The 16,398-nt window shown below is 44.0% G+C and overlaps 1 protein-coding gene across 1 annotated transcript; it reads right to left on the bottom strand.

Annotated features, from left to right (window-relative positions):
- Positions 1-4,460: 4,460 nt before the first annotated feature.
- LOC123092308 (neutral/alkaline invertase 1, mitochondrial) lies at positions 4,461-10,900 on the bottom strand. The gene is made up of 6 exons (XM_044514042.1): positions 10,152-10,900; positions 6,643-6,808; positions 6,346-6,557; positions 5,613-6,106; positions 5,198-5,246; positions 4,461-5,101 (listed from the first exon to the last, which is right to left on the bottom strand). The coding sequence occupies exons 1-6, from the start codon at positions 10,767-10,769 to the stop codon at positions 4,775-4,777; spliced, it is 1,866 nt and encodes a 621-aa protein (XP_044369977.1). The 5' UTR covers positions 10,770-10,900; the 3' UTR covers positions 4,461-4,774.
- Between the last annotated feature and the right edge of the window lie 5,498 nt (positions 10,901-16,398).

Here is a 16,398-nt window from a genome sequence, read left to right as displayed (position 1 = left end):
TTTGGGTCTTCTTGACCTTGCAAGACCTTTTCTTGACCTTGTAAGACCCAACAATGTCATGCTTTCTCCCACACTCTTCATCTTCTTGTTCCACCTCCTCTTCCTTTCCATGTTTCTTTTCACCCCTCTCTCTTCCATCTTTCTTCCATCTATCCCTCCGGAGCTACGTTTTTTTAAAGTTGCATTTCTTATATTCAATGTATTGGGAACAAGATGATACATGGAGTGACAAGTGAAGGAGATTCTATCTCCCTTGTCATACGCTGCTGTGTGTAGATTCATCATTTCCATGTTGTATTTTCCTTCTTTTGTAGAGAGTACAGTTGATGAGATACAAAAGCACGGTCCTTGTTGCCGTAATGCTCATGCACGTGGAGTAGGAGCCTACATGTAATTGAGCATGTTTATGTATGCCAACCTTGTAATAAGTTTGCCATTCCTGCTTGAATAGAAACATTCTGATGCTGTGGTACTGTTGAGAAGAACTGTTCGTTTTGGCAGCGCAGAGGCACCGCGGTATTTGTGTGTTGTCATTTCGTTTTGTTGCGCCGATCTACAGAAGTTCAGTTACTTTGTAGCATCGTAACATTCGACCCTACTCCATATTGATCACCTGTGATGCATTTCAAGTTTTCAACATCGTACTTGTGATTTACGAACAACTTCAATACTACACTTATCCCTGCAAAAAAAGAGAAGAAAAACAGTGCTGCATTTTGCTCTTTATTTATTCCATAGCCAGTCAGGTCTACTGATAATCTGAGAGCTTAAGAACTCGTGATGTAGTATATGAGTACCAACAAAGTACTAATAGCAACAATCCTGGACAAGCTAGCAGGATAGTTTCAGTCAAATAGTCTTGAAAAGTAGAGGAGAACAGTTCCAGTTAACAAGAGTCTAAACAAAGAGGAACAGTTTCAAATAGAAGATGAAGATTCAGGTTGGTATAGCCCTAGTATGAAAATCATTACAAGAGTCAATTCATAGCACTCAATGTATGGAAATTTATGGAGCTGCCAGCGTATTAAATCAAGTACTTCATCTCTAGCTCTCTCTTTCTGTGCACCTAGAAAACTCGTGACTTGAGATTTGGTCAGGTGTACATATGTCACAGAAACATGCTCCTGGATTGATCTCCAAAAAAATTTATCAATTTATTATATTACTAAGATAAGAATCATCCATGGTCAATTATTGGAGTGAAACAAAGGGGTTTAGAAATAAGCAAGATATAAAAGCGCTAGATGAACAAGATGTGGATAACTTAATTGAGGACAAGGAAGATAATAGGTCAGCAATTAGGGGACACACACTCACATCACTTTAGGAAAAGAAGGGGGAAAGGCAGTGACAAAGGTTGCTCCACAAGCCTCTTGAGTCAACTCACAAATCATAGACACCTGTGACCTATACAGGAAACGGGAACGTAGAGCAAAATGCCAAAAAGCACCTCTTACATGCCTGCTGACGATTTCAATTATCCCATCATTGGTTATTACCTATCACTGCTACCAGGTTAGCATAATTATTAATTTTTCATCAACCTTGCAGCAGAAGCCCATCAAACAAACACTAGTAGTACCGTACTGCTCCATTGAAGCCTCGTATCATAGCGGCAGATCACACACGAGTCTCCCTGTACAGTAAATGGGACATTGAAAGGCATCAAATGAATCAACCTACCATCCTTGCACCACACAAGATACATACATGCATGCCTTCTGCTGCTGCTGCTGCTGCAAGCATGAATGTGAAACTACACAATTTAGGGGGGCAGAGTGCTCCAACACTAACACATGCTTGCATGCATGCATATATGCTGCTACTGCATGCATTGATCGAGCTGGTGCTCTTCACATGGGTAGCCTTTCTAGCGTAAGGGACTAGAAGGGCACCAGGGGCTCAAAGGCTAAGGCTATGCAAATATCATTGCCTCTTGACTAAAACAATGAAACGAGACAAGAGGAAGAACATTTTTTTCCCTAGGGAACAAACGTGACAGACAATGCATAACTAGTGGCAAACCAAAGTGCAGACACGCATGCTAGCTGTTGATCTTGAGGGTCGAAAAATAGGTTTAGATAGTGCAAGAGAATGCTCATCACGTGCCTCCTTGGGCTAAGTTACAAAAGGGGCGAGCACTGAACATTCTAGACTTGTGCCTTTATATCAGTTAGTGTAGATAGGTTGGTTATTATAGATGTAGATTGAAGGTCTTAAGCTTATATAACTCCAAACTGGTGAAATATATCCCTCAGGAAAACTATGGAAAAACAAGGTAGAAAATTATGGTCCCACCAAGACGAAAGCAAGAGATCTGGCTGCAATAAAGGATACTACTACTGGTGTATATCAATCTTCAACTAAATTGTCTAGGGGATTAAACCCACAACACCAGATATCACTATCAGGCTATGAAATTTTTGTTTTGCTAAGATGTGTGAATGGAGAGCAACAGGTCCACATCATGACAAGCACGAAGCTCTATTGATTCTTTTGCTTCCTCTACTCTACCCTTTGGTATGGACAATTGGGAATTTAAGAGGTGCCCACCACTTCCATCTGTCCCCTCCAAAGAGAAAAGAAAAATACTCACAATCGGCAGCTATGTACCCTGGCGCAATTGGACAGCTGCCTCATGCAGGGGGTATAGTTTTGTCCTTAAATGATTTTTTGCGCTCTCGATCTTCTCTCTCCCCCTGCCGCACACATTTGAAAGCGCATGCAGCAGCATTTAGAGCATGCTTGGATACGTTTTAGTCCCATGACGCCTCCAAAACGCTTCAAGGCTTTGCCATGCATGCATGCATGCATGCATGCTTGATAAGGGCGCAAAGCCTCAGTTTTCTCAGCTCAGAAGTTAGTAGTAAGTGGACAAAATGGATTGAATTTGAAACAGTGAAGCAACAGCACTGTGGGCAGGCAACAGAAAGGCAGGAATCCACGCCATGTCCAGGAACAGTTGCAAGAACAGGAGCAGCGATGAGCTAGGAGAAGCAAAGGGGCGAAAATGCTGCTAAGTCGTGGTAGTATCGATACAACTAAACCTTGCCCAACAGGGAAGCCTCAGAGCAGGGCATTCAAGGCATGCATGGCTCTTATCTTTTTGGTGCAAAGGCATGCATGACTGGTGTGGGTGTTACTACTGCAGCAACCCGACTAGTCAAAATCCAAACGCGCATGCATGGCAAAGGATCCAGTTTTATGGCCCCATATCTTTTGCATCTTTCTTGAGAAGAGAACTTGTGCCACACCGATTCTTCCAAGAGATACTAGCTAGGAGTAGCTAGCCTTGCCATCTCTTGGCAGTGAAATCAATGAGGTAGGTATAGACGTACAGCCAGAAACCACCCCACCAATAATACTACTCCTACTAGTATAATACTCCTAATATCCATGGCCATGATGATTCAAGAATGGAATTCCTACTAGTAAGGAGTATTTCGAAACGAGATTACATTGCTATAGCTCGGTATACTGATTCTAGTCTGGATAATCCTAGCAATTCATAGCGAGTTTAAAGTGTACTCCTACCATACCATGCTTTTCAAAAGAAAAAAGAAATACTCCTACCATGTTTTCTACTCACTCGTTGTTCTGAACCCACCAGGTTTTGTTCAAGGCCCTCTGGCCTGGACCACTGTGTTCACCTCAACTCTGCACAGCAGCCCAGTGATACATCATAAAATGACCATAAATGGGTAGCGTATGACCGTAAGATTGGACCATGAACACTGCAGATCCTAGAGTCCCATTGATTAAAAAAATAAACCAGTTGGCACGCTAAAGATCTTCCCAGATCTTATTCCTGTCTGCAAGGGAGACCTCGCAGTTCCAGGCTCCTACGAGCGATGCGTACAAGACATACTAGATGGCAGACTAGATGAGCAGGGTGGTGGCGTCTGTGCCCTCCCGGTGCAGGTTGAAAGACAAGGCAGTGGAGACCCTATTGCTCCTAGGCAAAGCCCATGATTGTGTTCTGATCAACAAACAGTAACAGAACACCTACGTAATAAGTAAAAAAACTGTGCAACTGAAGCGCGTTAAGAAGTGGCCAGGCAGACTCAGTGGTCACCATTGTCAAGTCAGTTCGTCCAGAAGGTTAAATGCTCTAAATTTACAGCTGACTAGCAGAGCAAAGTTCACGAGACTTGAGTCTGGGTTTGTTCAAAGCCACAACAAGTTACAGTAGAAACTAGAACCAGGTACTCCTACTCCAGAGATAAAAATTTACCTGCTCTGTTAGGTGCCAGGGATTGCATGCATGGACCAACCAGCGGCGTGTTAAAGAGGGCGCAGTTAGAAAGCCAATTTCAGAGATCTTGACTGCTCGAGTCTTGGCTATCAGTGCTGCACAGGGCAGGATGCACACATTAGCTGGCCGGGAACAAAATGCAAATGCAGTACGAATTTACGGCGCTGACAGTTTGACTCACGGGGTGCAAGTGCGAGACAGCACAGGAACACAACTGTCAGAGTCCTCGGTTTTATCAGAATAAATTGATTACAAGTGGTAATATTTACATGATAGTATCTGTATAAAACTGCCAGTCAACTTGAGTTAATTGGCCTCGTGTACACAATTACGATTACGTGAAATCTATACAACAGTGTACTCTTGTATCGATGGATTATGGGACCACCAACTTTGCCAAAATAACCGGCATATGAAGTGGATACCCTGGTGAGATTACAAGTGCCAACTTCTGTGTCTTAAAAGTCCAGTAAATTAGAAGCACTGCAGGTCTTGGCTGTCAAGCAAAAGTATATGTAACTACACAAGGACTTGAGACCTGGCTGCACGACGGGAGCATTTGATGCGAGCGCTGTTGCTCAGGCCACAAGCACAGCCTTCCAGTAGCTCGAGATCTTCGTCACATATTAATATTGATGCCATCTCTGGACAGTCCAAAAGCATTTTAGAGCTAAGAAACCCTGCAATTGTCCATGTCTGATATAGCCTCGACTGTTTTCCAATAAACCTTCCTGTCCTGGTGTCATAATATTCTGGCCACTTGTCATCTGAGAGCCTCTTCTCCACGGCTTCAACAGCCCTCCTTGCCAAGTCAGGCCTACCCATCTTGATACAGGCTAGGGTGAACTGAATTATAACACAGACAAATAATTAATCTTATGATCGCAAAAAATAATATTAAAACATTAAGCAAAGCAAGAAAAGTTAATAGAGAATCTATACCTGCCATAGCAATGTAGGCCAAGATCCACCGTTATGATACGACCAGGGCCTGCAAGCAACAACGAAAATCTTACGAGGAGTACTCAAATAGTGAAACATATTATTTTTGCAAGAGAAATACCAAAAGAAGACAATTTGGTCAATACTGGCAATGAATTTTGATTAACATAGGTAAAGAATCATCATGGGGCCAAAAGAATGCTACTTAGAATGTTAGAAGCAAGTGATGCTTATTTGTAAGACTCATCATGGGGCCAAAAGAATGCTACTTAGAATGTTAGAAGCAAGTGATGCTTATTTGTATTTTTCATTCAGAGAGATTCAGTTCTTGGGCAAAGCATAATAAGCACCAGAATCTGAAAATCCCGCAAACTGAATACATACACGGCACACAGAAGAATTTTCAGTTGCTTACGTGTTTTTGGGGTCGCAACCAGTTATAATACGCCATTCCTCGTACTCCAGAGCAGGGTAGCATATCTTGAGAGGCATATTTGCAACTATATCATCCCATTTGGTTTCAATGAGGTTCAGGATACCCTCTGCTTGCTTTTGAGTTGCTAAAGAGGAAACAATCGCCCAGAGATTTCCAAGAGAAAAAAACCTGAAATCCATGTGAGCTGGTTGTAGGTTTCCTATAAGGTAACCACCCTTATCAGGAATCCAATCTGCAAGCCAGGATGGGATTTGCTCTGGGTAGATGTTGAACTTATTGATAGCATCATGTGAGTACTCCTCAGTCTTGTAGCGATAAATCTCATTTATCTTCTTCATATCAACCCAATAGTACTCTCTTATGTGAAAGGACAGAGCACTGAGCCTGTTGTTGATAACACGGATCAAGTTCTTAGATCCATCATCTGTACTGACCATTTCACGGGCACAGCGCAAAGCAGAATAAAACAGAGCCTGTGAAAAAAATCCTGTTAGGTTCAATATGAGAACACTCTCTTTATACAGTGTATTCCTACGTATTTGTGAGCCTCGCATATACAAAGTGAAGTGTCAAACTACAATGGACATTCCATTTGAGTTGCCAGTTCAGAATTTTTATTAGAACAGAACAGATATCCTCTTACCCCATAAGGCCACATAACTACCACACGAAACTTGACTATATCAACATGAAGTATACAAGATTAGCTTACCTGGATCTCAAGAGGATGCCCATGGATTCCCATCCTCCGATCAATCATGCATGATCCATCGGTGACTAACAACGTAGGGAACATGTCGAATCCATCAGTCAAGCATAAATTCAGGATTAGTCTGATGCCTGTCTGCACATCAACCCTTTCTTGTAGGGCATAGTCTCCAGTGATTTTACCATATGCCCTCAGTAGAATTATCCACCAAAGTCCTGAGAAAATATAATTTCATATGAAAATCCATGAAAACAAAACTTACCGTCAAAGGTATAACACAAGCGCGCTCAACATACTCACCAGAGTCGACAGGTGCTACCCGCCCAATGGCTGACTCTCCGAAGTCAGGGTCAAGAACCTCCTCAAATGCTTCATTGTTTCCATCTAAAGGCACGGATCTGACTTTAAAACTAGCAGGCATCAACCCCTGACCAGGACTGTAGCAATCCACTGTCTTCTCCCAACTCTAAAAAGGTACAAAAAGAGAGATAAAGGGATACTTCCAGAAACATCGCTCGCAACTTAGATAATCAATGATATCCAGAACAAAGAGAAAATCAACTCTGTGGTTATTTCACAGGACGCTATTCAAGACAATTTGTCGATGCTGTTTTCAGGGGTTTGGTGCCCAGGCCTGTTTTATGAAGCACAAAACCATGTTTCCAGTATAATAATAATATATGTTTCTTATTTTGAGGAGAACACACTCATGTTATCTCAGAAGATACTTATTATCGAATTATTAAACCAATATTAAGTACGTTACTCAGAATTAACTCGAGCACTAAAATCGCTTCTATCTCTAGAAATTCAGACTCACACCATGTGTGAAAACTAGATTCACATTTCTATCCAATTATATAGCGTCCGGAATTGAATGATGGAGAAAAACAAGTTAATTTAACTAGTGCAGAAACTTGCATAGACTTTTCCCCACATCCATTAATTATTCTACAAATCGAGTTACTGGGGAGTGAAAAATAGTCACGAGGAAAACAAATTATTGTGACTGAAAGATGTAACTGTAGGACAGCATTTCATTGTTTTGATTGATTGGAGAAGCTGAAATGGTAACTTATTATCATGTTGGGTTTGCAAAGATATTCTAAATATAAAGAGGAATGTCAGGGCATTATCTAGAGAATAAAGTTGAATTAGATTATTACAAGACAAAGGCGGGGTTATCACTAGCCCTTGGTGCTAATGGTAACATGATATCTTGCTCGCTTACTGTAGCCACATTATGTCTATATAGACAACCATGTCGCACCACATATGCTAGGTCATAACAGCTGACATTATGGTGCTGCTCCGAATCTCAGTGACCCAACTTCGTACTCCCTCTGTGCTTGAAAAGAAGGCATACGACGAAAGAAAATTGAAGTCAAATGGTGCAAAATTTGACCAAGTTTGTAGAGAAATCTGTCAACAACTACTATCTAGTTAATATTGTAGTTGTTGGTAGTTTTTCCTACAAACTTGGTCAAACTTTGCACAGTTTGACATCAGACAAAATCTATACGCTTTCTTTTCAGGCACGGAGGGAGTACTACGGAAATGTAGCCTTGCAAAAGTCAAACTTAGATGCTTAAAACTCCTCGTACAACTATATCGACAAACATACATACGTTCTTAAACAGGCCTCAAATAATTCTGCCTAGGAGTTTCTTTTTTTGCAAGTTGTTTACCTAGTTGACATGTCATTTATGTGGAAAAAGGTAGCGCTGTGGCAATGAGATGGAAATTACTTTTTTCTCCACCTATCCTCCTCACTGTGTACCTCGTCTCTCTCTCCCTGTTCTCTCTCTGATCTGGTAGGAAGAGGAAGAGCCCCTGCTGTTGTTTCTAATTGAGTGCATGTGTTGCTGCTGAGTTGTGAAGCAGCTATTACTCCTGCACTCATGCAGCACTGCGGCCGCCCACCAGTGTGAGGCAGATCACTTAGCCCCGATTACTCTTCATTGAACGGGCCCAAGATCAGTGAACTATGACATACTATTTAGAGGGTGGCTGCTTTTTTGTGTCTCAGGACGTATGCCAAGCTGTGCAAGATTTTCTACAAGGGCCGCACCAACCAGATCTTCCCTGGTGGGGCACTGTCCTTACCTTTGTTTACATCTCTTTCAAGAGTTCAGTCCACCACCTCCAACTTCTGCAAGGCCTCCTCCCCATTATCTTTGCCCTTCGTTTCCATCTTCGGCCTCTTACAGTACTGCTATGAGCTCTTGGCTCCACTGCTGTGCCTTCCGTGACATTTCCTCCTTGTCCAGAAATCTGCAGTCACGTACGAGTCCAGGTTGGCCAGTGCCCAACACTGTAAGGTCACCAGCAACCAGATGCTCGGCAGCTACAGGGAATTTCAATGTGTTCTATGACATCACATTTGTGCAGCTCGAGGACAGCCTCAGCAGGAGCACTGGTGGGTTCATCGCTGCCAGCAACCGTAAGTATACGGCTGCAAGCCATGTTGCAGCAGCGAAAAAAGTTGCTGGTGAATGCGAAGTGTGCCACCCAGAGTGTGTCACATCAATGTGAAGTGAAGCATGGTGCTGTGAGCTCCATCCAACTACCAACCCCATGATGGATAGGCAGAGATAGGTCAGTTTCTTGTCTTGCCAATGTACCTCTAGCAAATTTGTGCCTCCGCATGCAGATTTGAGTAAATACCATACACTGATCATATCAGTATTGGTTAGTTATCCAACTGATTTCTTTAGTTGTTGATCCGCAACATTTCAATTTGAGTCACAGATCAATAGATTTTTCTTATACCTCAGTGCTCACTGCCTAGCCCCATGCATATTACATGCAAGCGAGAGAAAATAACACATTTTAACCTATTTAACACATGTATGAGTTTCTGAACATGCATATGCAAATGCAACTTGTAAGCTCACGGACCTACTTGCACCTACTTATTTTATCCCTATTTGAGCGCAGCAAGAATGTTCAACTTTTGCCAAAGCGCAAAGCAGTCACCCGTATGGCCAAATCAAAAGGAACAGGGTAAACTCACTCTAACCAAAGTCATGGACTGCACTCAAGCCCAAAACAGAAACACCATAACTGCATGGTAAACTTCCAAATTTAACACAGTACTGTTACAATCAGATTATGAAGTGGAGGCATGGACAACATACACCGGTAGCAGACAGTGGAAGGTGCAATATATTCAAATCAAGCCTTACATTCTTAAATGAATGCTTGCAGAGTTATCCCACCAATAAACTTGCAGAGCAGAAAAATGCTAGTCACTATGTTTCTGTTCTCTAATACTCGAGTTTTTGAAACATGTGTGCAATGCCAAAATAATCAACACCAAAGCAAGAGGTCTAAAATTCACAATATCCCTCCGTTCCAAATTAATTGAAGTTCTAAGTTTGTCCTAAATCAAACTTGTTTAACTTTGACCAAATTTATAGAAAAATATAGTAAGATCTACAACATGAAATATACATAGTGAGAAGTATGTTTAATAAAGAATCAAATGAAATTAATTTGGCGTTGTAGATATTGATTTATTTTTCAAACTAGATCAAACTTAATAAGTTTCGAACAAAGCTAGAACTTCAATATTAATTTCGAACTGAGGGAGTACATTATTGCTGTTATCTAGAAAGGCCATTTGTGAGATACACTAATTGCAGACATTTCCTCTGCCATCACACTGAAATGGCATTATATAATTCCACAATAACATCTATATAGCACATTGCAACATTATGGCTACTGCATTTAACCTGAACGAAGTATCTCATAGAGTAGACGTGTATAGTAGCAGTAACCATTTTAAGGTAAATGTGACTCACCTGGAGCTGCAAGGTGTGCAGCAAGAAGTTCTTCACGATGTCGCTCTCACCTCTGAGGAGGAAGGCGATGGCAGATGGCACGAAATCCCTGATGAAGACCTGGTCGTAATTAAGCATATGGTTGGCCGTGGAAGGGTCGTTCGCTGCCACCGTGCCAACGGCGCTGCCGCAGTAATTCACGACAGCGCGGTTGAGCAACCACCACGCTTCCTTCTCCTCCGGCGACTCCTCCCTACTCCTCACCGCCTCCAGCCCTGCCTTCAGGCCCTCCAATTGCTCGTTCTGCAAAACCACCGGATCCTGCTCGGGCCCCGCGGCCGCAGAAGCTACCTCCGGGAGCGGCGGGGTAGCGGGGGGGTCCTCGAGGGGAGGCGACTCCAGCGGCGGAGACGCTGGAGCGAGGGCAGCGCGGAAGGGGTCGAGGGGCGGGGGCTTATAGCTTCCCGCCTTCGAGGACGTGCCGGATTCCACCAACGTAGAGAGAAGGCGGCGAGCAGCGGCGGCGAGCGGGGCGGCGGCGGCGAGGGAGGACGGAGAGGAGAAGTGGCGGCGCGAGAGGTATAGGAGCGCGTGGCGCTGCGCTCCCCGGCGGAGGTGGGAGATGGCGGCGGCCGCCATCGCAGCGCGCGCGAGATTTGGATTGGGGAGGAAGAAAAGCTTCGATCGGATTCGGGGAATCGAGGGATTTCGTGCTGGGTTTGCAGAGGTCCAAATCGCGGTAAGAACAACGGAAGGGGACTAGCAGTGCTTTATTATTATCGTTTTAACTACGGGTAGTTTCGTTTTGGAAAGTGTAAAATATAGGCGCTGTTGGCATCGGCCGGTGCAGAAGCAGGCACGTAGTACGTGACAGTTATCCGGGTGTGTAACTTTAACACGAGCCACGCATCCAATTCGTGGGTCACGTGGGGCAGGTGGAGAAGGGAATTTGCGTTTGGGTTTTGCCGGCACCACTACTTACTTTTTTCTATTGGGTCATTTGCATTTCTGGACCTAACTCGAACCACCTACTCAAATTTACGCCTAATTTCGAAGCATGCTTAACTTTACCCCTCTGCCGTTAAGTGATCTTATAGAAATGCTCTTCTGTTCCGTTTCCATCCGTGCAAAGGCCTTTAACCATCTACCGGACATTTCCTGGGCATTTTGCCCAGCCTCCATGTGTCACTTACATGTGGGCCCCAATTAATACAAATTAAAATTAAACTAGATATGGACCGGTCATTGTTCTACTATTTTCTGAAACGTTTTTTACTGATTTATTTGAGGGCTGGACCCATTGGTCAGCTTCTGTAAAATGAGTGTAATTAGAACTAATAAGAGTTTAGGATAATCCGGGATTAGGCTAACTAAAAACGCGCCGGCGCCCGCGCACAAAGACACGATGGCGATGTATGGGAGGGCGTTGGGGCAGTCGAGTGGCTGCAAGATCGGGCTTGCGAGGGTGCGGGAGAGAAGCATCAGTGGCCTGAGGTGGCTAGAGAACGTGGGGTGCCCGGAGGATGGGTAGCTGCGAGCTTGAGCGGCGCGATGGGAGGCGCTCGTCGGCAGAGGTGCTAGGGGAGGCGAGGATAATCGGGAGCAGGCGAAGGATGTTTAGGAGGAGATTTCGGAGCTCAAGAACCCGAGGCAAGGCGGCAGTGCTCAGGGTGGAGGAGATCGGGCAGCGGCGGCGTGACACATGAGCTGGGGAAGATGAGGAAGGATCCGTCACTATGGGGCGTTTCGATCCAATTAAGCGCACATGAAGACGAATCAAAGAACGGTGGGGCTATCAGACATTTTATTGGAGCTCTGGCGCTGTCATTGGCCGTGCGCGAGCGTTAAGCCGACAATCATTGCTTTGTTGTTCCTTGGCAAGAAAGAGAGGGAGAGGGCGGCGAAGCACGGCAAGCTGGCGGCGAAGCGTGGTGAACTGGTGGAGGAGCATGGCGAGCCAGCGGCAGTGGCAGCGCGAAGACCGGTCCGCCGCCCGTCGCATGTAGTTCGCCGGAGATGAGAGAGACCATGAGGTTGGGAGAGACTGAGCTTTTTTCTTTTGTTTAATTTTTGTTAGGCCCACATGTATAAAGGAAATATGCCCTAGAGGCAATAATAAAAAATTTATTTATATTTTCTTATATCATGATAAATGTTTATTATTCATGCTAGAATTGTATTAACCGGAAACTTAGTACATGTGTGAGAACATAGACAAAACATAGTGTCCCTAATATGCCTCTACGTGACTAGCTCGTTAATCAAAGATGGTTATGTTTTCTAACCATAGACATGTGTTGTCATTTAATGAACGGGATCACATCATTAGAAAATGATGTGATGGACAAGAACCATCCGTTAGCTTAGCATTATGATCGTTACATATTGCTACTGCTTTCTTTATGACTTATACATGTTCCTCTAACTATGAGATTATGCAACTCCCCAATACCGGAGGAACGCCTTGTATGCTATCAAACGTCACAACGTAACTGGGTGATTATAAAGATGCTCTACAGGTGTCTCCGAAGGTGTTTGTTGGGTTGGCATAGATCAAGATTAGGATTTGTCACTCTGTGTATCGGAGAGGTATCTCTGGGCCCTCTCGGTAATGCTCATCACTATAAGCCTTACAAGCAATGTGACTAATGAGTTAGTTACGGGATGAAGCATTATGAAACGAGTAAAGATACTTGTCGGTAACGAGATTGAACTAGGTATGATGATACCGACGATCGAATCTCGGGCAAGTAACATATCGATACAAAGGGAACAACGTATGTTGTTGTGCGGTTTGATCGATAAAGATCTTTGTAGAACATGTAGGAGCCAATATGAGCATCCAGGTTCTGCTATTGGTTATTGATCTGAGATGTGTCTCGATCATGTCTACATAGTTCTCGAACCCGTAGGGTCCACACGCTTAACATTCGATGACGATTTGTATTATGAGTTATGTGTTTTTGATGACCGAAGTTTGATCGGAGTCCCGGATGAGATCACAGACATGACGAGGAGTCTTGAAATGGTCGAGAGGTAAAGGTTGATATATTGGAAGGTTATATATGGGCACCGGAATGGTTCCAAAGAAGATCACAGATTTTTCGGAGTACCGGGAGGTTACTGGACCCCCCCCCCCCCCGGAAAGTTATTGGGCCCATTGGGCCATAGTGGGGGAGAGGAGGCAGGCCACGGGAGGTGGTGCACGCCCCCTTGCCCCAATCCGAATTGGACAAGGGGAGGGGCGCGACCTCCCTGTTTCCTTCTCCCTCTCTCCCTTCCCCTTTCCCCTCTCCGTTGATTGGAAGGAGGGGGGCCGAATCCTACCTGGACTAGGAGTCCAAGTAGGACTCCCCCCTTGGTACGCCCTCCTTGGCCGCCGGCCTGCTCCTCCCCCTCCTTTATATAGTGGCCAGGGGGCACCCCAAAGGGACACCAAGAATTCTCTTAGCCGTGTGCGGTGCCCCCTTCCACAGTTTACTCCTCCGGTCATAGCGACGTAGTGCTTAGGCGAAGCCCTGCGCGGATCACATCATCAACACCGTCGCCATGCCGTCGTGCTGACGGAACTATTCCTCGACCCTCTACTGGATCAAGAGTTTGAGGGATGTCATCGAGCTGAACGTGTGCTGAACACAGAGGTGTCGTATGTTCGGTACTTGGATCGGTTGGATCGTGAAGACGTTCGACTACATCAACCACGTTAACTAATGCTTCCGCTTTTGGTCTACGATGGTACGTGGACACACTCTTCCCCTCTCGTTGCTATGCATCTCCTAGATAGATCTTACATGATCGTAGGAAAATTTTGAAATTGCATGCTGCGTTTCAAATAGTGGTACCAGAGCCAGGTCTATGCGTAGATGATATGCACGAGTAGAACACAAAGAGTTGTGGGCGATAATAGTCATACTGCTTACCACCAACGTCTTACTTTGATTCAGCGATATTGTTGGATGAAGCAGCCCGGACCGACATTACATGACCGCGTTCATGAGACTGGTTCTACCGACGTGCTTTGCACACAGGTGGCTGGCGGGTGTCTGTTTCTCCAACTTTAGTTGAATCGAGTTTGACTATGGCCGGTCCTTGTTGAAGGTTAAAACATCACACTTAACGAACAATCGTTGTGGTTTTGATGCGTAGGTAAGAACGGTTCTTGCTAGAAGCCCATAGCAGCCACGTAAAGCTTGCAACAACAAAGTAGAGGACGTCTAACTTGTTTTTGCAGGGCTTGTTGTGATGTGATATGGTCAAGACATGATGTGATATAAATTGTTGTATGAGATGATCATGTTTTGTAACAGAGTTATCAGCAACTAGCAGGAGCCATATGGTTGTCGCTTTATTGTATGAAATGCAATCGCCTTGTAATTGCTTTACTTTATCACTAAGCGGTAGCGATAGTCATAGTAGCAATAGTTGGCGAGACGATAACGATGCTATGATGGAGATCAAGGTGTCAAGCCGGTGATGATGGAGATCATGACGGTGCTTTGGAGATGGAGATTAAAGGCACAAGATGATGATGGCCATATCATGTCACATATTTTGATTGCATGTGATGTTTATCTTTTATGCATCTTATTTTGCTAAGTACGGCGGTAACATTATAAGATGATCCCTCACTAAATTTCAAGGTATAAGTGTTCTCCCTGAGTATGCACCGTTGCTACAGTTTGTCGTGCCGAGACACCATGTGATGATCGGGTGTGATAAGCTCTACGTTCACATGTGGGTGCAAGCTAGTTTTGCATGTGCAGAATACTCGGGTTAAACTTGACGAGCCTAGCATATGCAGATATGGCCTCGGAACACTGAGACCAAAAGGTCGAACGTGAATCATATAGTAGATATGATCAACATAGAGATGTTCACCATTGAAAACTACTCCATCTCACGTGATGATCGGACATGGATTAGTTGATATGGATCACGCGAGGGATGTCTATCTAAGTGGGAGTTCTCTAGTAATATGATTAACTGAACTTTAATTTGTCATGAACTTAGTCCTGATAGTTTTTTGCATATCTATGTTGTTGTAGATCAATGGCCCGTGCTACCGTTCCCTTAAATTTTAATGCGTTCCTAGAGAAAGCTAAGTTGAAAGATGATGGTAGCAATTACACGGACTGGTTCCGTAACTTGAGGATTATCTTTATTGTTGCACAGAAGAATTACGTCCTGGAAGCACCGCTAGGTGCAAGGCCTGCTGCAGAAGCAGATGCTGATGTTATGAACGTCTGGCAGACTCGGCCTAATGACTACTCGATAGTTCAGTGTGCCATGCTTTACGGCTTAGAATCGGGACTTCAAAGACGTTTTAAACGTCATGGAGCATATGAGTCCAAGAGTTAAAGTTAATTGTAAGTGCATCTAGTGCCCCTTAGTGATTTTGGTGTATTGAAGACTTATAGGTTAAGGGACTGATGCGTTTGTGAGTGTACACAGGTCTATAAGTCTATGAGGAGTTTGATATATACAGAGAAAGTCGACCCCTAAAAATGAAGTTCTTCGTCTGAAGACTTTGTATATCTGAAGACTTTCTGAAGACTTTGAAAGTGAAGAAATTGGTGTGACCTTGAAGACTTGGTATTCATTCGAGGAACATGAAGCGTGAAGACTTTTGTTTTCGTAGTTTCATTTTCTCTTTCTTGAGTCATAGGAAACACCGTACTGTTAAAGGGGGTCGAGGAAATACTAAGGAAAATTTCCATGTGATGCTCAACTCAAAACCCCACACCTACCAATCCCTTCGAGTGAAGCTATTGGAAATCTCATACAGTTCAGTCATATTCTTCAGTGACAGAGACGAAGTTCTTCTGGTCTCTGAGGAATTTGTTCTGACTAAGGAGTTAGGAATTCACTAGTGTGAATTACCTACACAGTGAGGAACATGATAGCCCTGAGGATTTTGATAGTCAAAATTTCGACCGTTGCTGTGCTATGAGCCAGCGGTTCCAAAATATCTACCCACCTAACGGTCATATCAGACAATGGCATTTATGTCTTATCATGTCGGGTTGTTCCCTAGGCTATAAATAGCCGCCCCCTTCAACCACTAGCTGGCTGGCTGCTCCGAGAGAAACTGACACTTATCATTTGAGAGCATCCTATCCTCCGAGGACTTTGAGCAAAAATCATCAAGTGAGGAAAACCCAAAACCCAACACCTACAAACTCAAAGTGATTGAGCATCACTGAAGAGATTGATCCTGCGTGGATCCGACACTTGTTTCCTTTGAATATTGTGCTTCTTCCAGACGGTT

This window comes from Triticum aestivum, chromosome 4B, assembly GCF_018294505.1.
Source record: "Triticum aestivum cultivar Chinese Spring chromosome 4B, IWGSC CS RefSeq v2.1, whole genome shotgun sequence".
In the NCBI taxonomy this organism is placed as follows: domain Eukaryota; kingdom Viridiplantae; phylum Streptophyta; class Magnoliopsida; order Poales; family Poaceae; genus Triticum; species Triticum aestivum.
Note: the sequence above shows the minus strand (reverse complement) of the source record. Positions and strands in the feature narration are given on the sequence as shown.

Coding starts and splice junctions, on each gene's coding strand:
- LOC123092308 (XM_044514042.1), bottom strand. CDS start 10,769: ATGGCGGCCGCCGCCATCTCCCACCTCCGCCGGGGAGCGCAGCGCCAC. Junction 6,809..10,151: donor TGCACACCTTGCAGCTCCAG/GTGAGTCACATT, acceptor GTACCTTTTTAG/AGTTGGGAGAAGACAGTGGA. Junction 6,107..6,345: donor GGCATCCTCTTGAGATCCAG/GTAAGCTAATCT, acceptor TTTTTTTCACAG/GCTCTGTTTTATTCTGCTTT.